At 38.6% G+C, this 2,603-nt stretch overlaps 1 protein-coding gene across 1 annotated transcript; it reads left to right on the top strand.

Annotated features, from left to right (window-relative positions):
* Positions 1 to 287: 287 nt before the first annotated feature.
* On the top strand, positions 288 to 2,379 carry LOC132286416 (tetrahydroberberine oxidase-like). The gene has a single exon (XM_059788748.1). It carries the CDS (start codon positions 288 to 290, stop codon positions 1,953 to 1,955), a length of 1,668 nt encoding a protein of 555 aa, XP_059644731.1. The 3' UTR covers positions 1,956 to 2,379.
* The last annotated feature ends 224 nt before the right edge of the window (positions 2,380 to 2,603 follow it).

Genomic DNA, 2,603 nt, shown 5'->3' with positions numbered 1-2,603 from the left:
TTTAGACTATTTCTAAATTGGATATACTACCTTTTATATCATTCCTAAATTATCCTTTTGACATTTACTTTATTATACAAGTGCACAAATTTTGAAAAATATATATATATATTAAAACCTAACATACCCAAGATTTTTGGGATGAAAGGAGTAATAATACTAAAAGAAATAAGAAAATAAAACTAGATGTATCACATGATTAAAATCTATTGTTTGCCGGAGGGTTATAAATAGCAGACCAATTAATAATTCTTCTTATACACAAAATGTATATCATCAAAGAAGTGATGACGAAGCCACCAAGAGCTTCGTTGTTTTCGCTTTTTTATATTGTTTTCTCAATTTCATGGGTAGTTTCTGCTCATAGCCAGGAAGATTTTCTTCAATGCCTCTCTCTTCATTCTCAAAATTCCACATCAATCTCCAAAGTCATTCACACCCAAAACAACTCTTCCTATCTATCCATATTAGATTTCTCCAAACCTAACCTAAGATTCATATCACCAAGTACCCCAAAACCAGTGGCGATTGTCACACCTTTCAATGAGTCTCACATTCAAACAGCCATCTATTGTTCAAAAAAATATGGCATACAGATGAGAGTCCGAAGCGGAGGACATGACTACGAGGGCCTATCTCATGTCTCGGAAGTCCCATTTTTCCTGGTTGATCTCATAAACCTTCGAAAAATCACTATTGACACTGAAAGTAGCACTGCGTGGGTTCAAGCCGGTGCAACCCTAGGTGAAGTCTACCACAACATTGCTCAGAAGAGCAGAACTCTTGCTTTTCCGGCAGGTGTTTGCCCCTGGGTTGGTGTTGGTGGACACATCAGTGGGGGAGGGGATAGCACGCTGTCGCGTAAACACGGCCTTGCTGCAGATAATGTCATTGATGCTCTAATAATCGATGTTAATGGTAGAATTCTTGATAGAGAATCTATGGGGGAAGACCTCTTTTGGGCTATCCGAGGAGGTGGGGGTGCTAGTTTTGGAATCATTCTTGCATGGAAGATAAATTTGGTTGCTGTTCCATCCACTGTGACAGTTTTCACTGTCAGCAGGACCTTGGAACAAAATGCAACCAATCTTGTCCACAGGTGGCAATACATTGCGGACAAAGTTGATGATGACTTATTCATGAGAGTCTTCATAAGAAGTGTGAAGTCTAGTGCTCAAGATGGTGGAAGAACGATACGAGCTTCGTTCGCGTCCCTGTACCTTGGTGGAGTTGATACACTCCTTCCATTGATGCAAAGGAGCTTTCCTGAATTGGGTATGTTGAAAGAAGATTGTATTGAAATGAGCTGGATCGAATCGACCCTTTACTTTGCAGGCTACTCTAGTCGAGACTCCATTGATGTTTTGTTGGACAGGAGTCAGCTTGGCGGGAAATCCTATTTCAAAGGGAAGTCAGATTTTGTGGAGGAACCGATTTCAGAGAATGGACTAGAAGGCATATGGGAGAGGTTTCATGAAGAAGACGAGAATATGGCTGAGATGACGTTGAGTCCTTATGGTGGAAGGATGAGTGAGATTTCGGAATCCAAAACACCTTTCCCTCATAGAGCTGGGAATATATACAACATTCATTATGCAGTGGTTTGGTTTGAAAAAGGGACAGAAGCATGTGAAAGGCATATGAGTTGGATCAGAAGGCTTTACAGTTATATGACTCCATTTGTTACCAAGTCTCCAAGAAGTGCATTTTTCAACTTCAGAGATTTTGACATAGGTGTGGATGATAAAGGCAACACACAAGCAAGCATTTGGGGTGTGAATTATTTCAAGAGTAACTTCGAGAGACTGGTACATGTGAAGACAATGGTTGATCCTGCTAATTTCTTCACCAATGAACAGAGCATTCCACCTTTGTCATCATGGGGAAGAGGAGATGGAATATCCTTGGCTCATCCTGGGTTGTCTGATGCTCTCATTTGTGGTGAGATTTTTTAATCTCCCCAATAATGTTTTGTTTTTTTTTTTTTTTGCTTTTTTTTTTTTTTTTTTCTCGATAACCGTGGTATCGTGGGCTTTGTCCCAACTAATTAACTGGACCCGTGCAAGACGACACCCCACACAAATCGGGTAAAACTCGGACTGTGTTTTGTTAGATATTTTAATGATTTTTTTTGGTAAAATTATGTTCTTTATTTTTGCCAGGAAAGAAAAAAAAAAAAAAAATGTAACAGTGTAGTTCAAATTATCAAAATACCCTTGGGGGAGACAAAATGGCATAGTAGTGAAAAATATGTGTTGTATTGGCATAAATTAGGGTTCCAGGAGAAGATGAAGTATATGTTCATGTAAATTATTGGGGCCAAAGAAAGTATATGTTTGTGTACTTATAATTTATAGTCTGTTTTAGTTACCAAAAAAAAAAAAAGTTACGGCGGTTTGTTTATGTGTTGGTGTAGTTATATGTTATAGTCTGCACAATCCAAAATGGAACGGGATAAGAGTTGGCATTCCACATGCACTTATAAGTCAAGGAACATGTGTCAACTTCAGTAGGCAAATTTTGAACCAGCAATTCGGAGCATGACATCGATATATATATATAAATGACCTTCAACAGTCAAACAAATATCACACTCGGACGCA

Source organism: Cornus florida, unplaced genomic scaffold (genome assembly GCF_030987335.1).
Source record: "Cornus florida cultivar Cherokee Brave unplaced genomic scaffold, ASM3098733v1 CherokeeBrave_3.0.0_Hap2_Chr02, whole genome shotgun sequence".
NCBI lineage: Eukaryota > Viridiplantae > Streptophyta > Magnoliopsida > Cornales > Cornaceae > Cornus > Cornus florida.
Note: the sequence above shows the minus strand (reverse complement) of the source record. Positions and strands in the feature narration are given on the sequence as shown.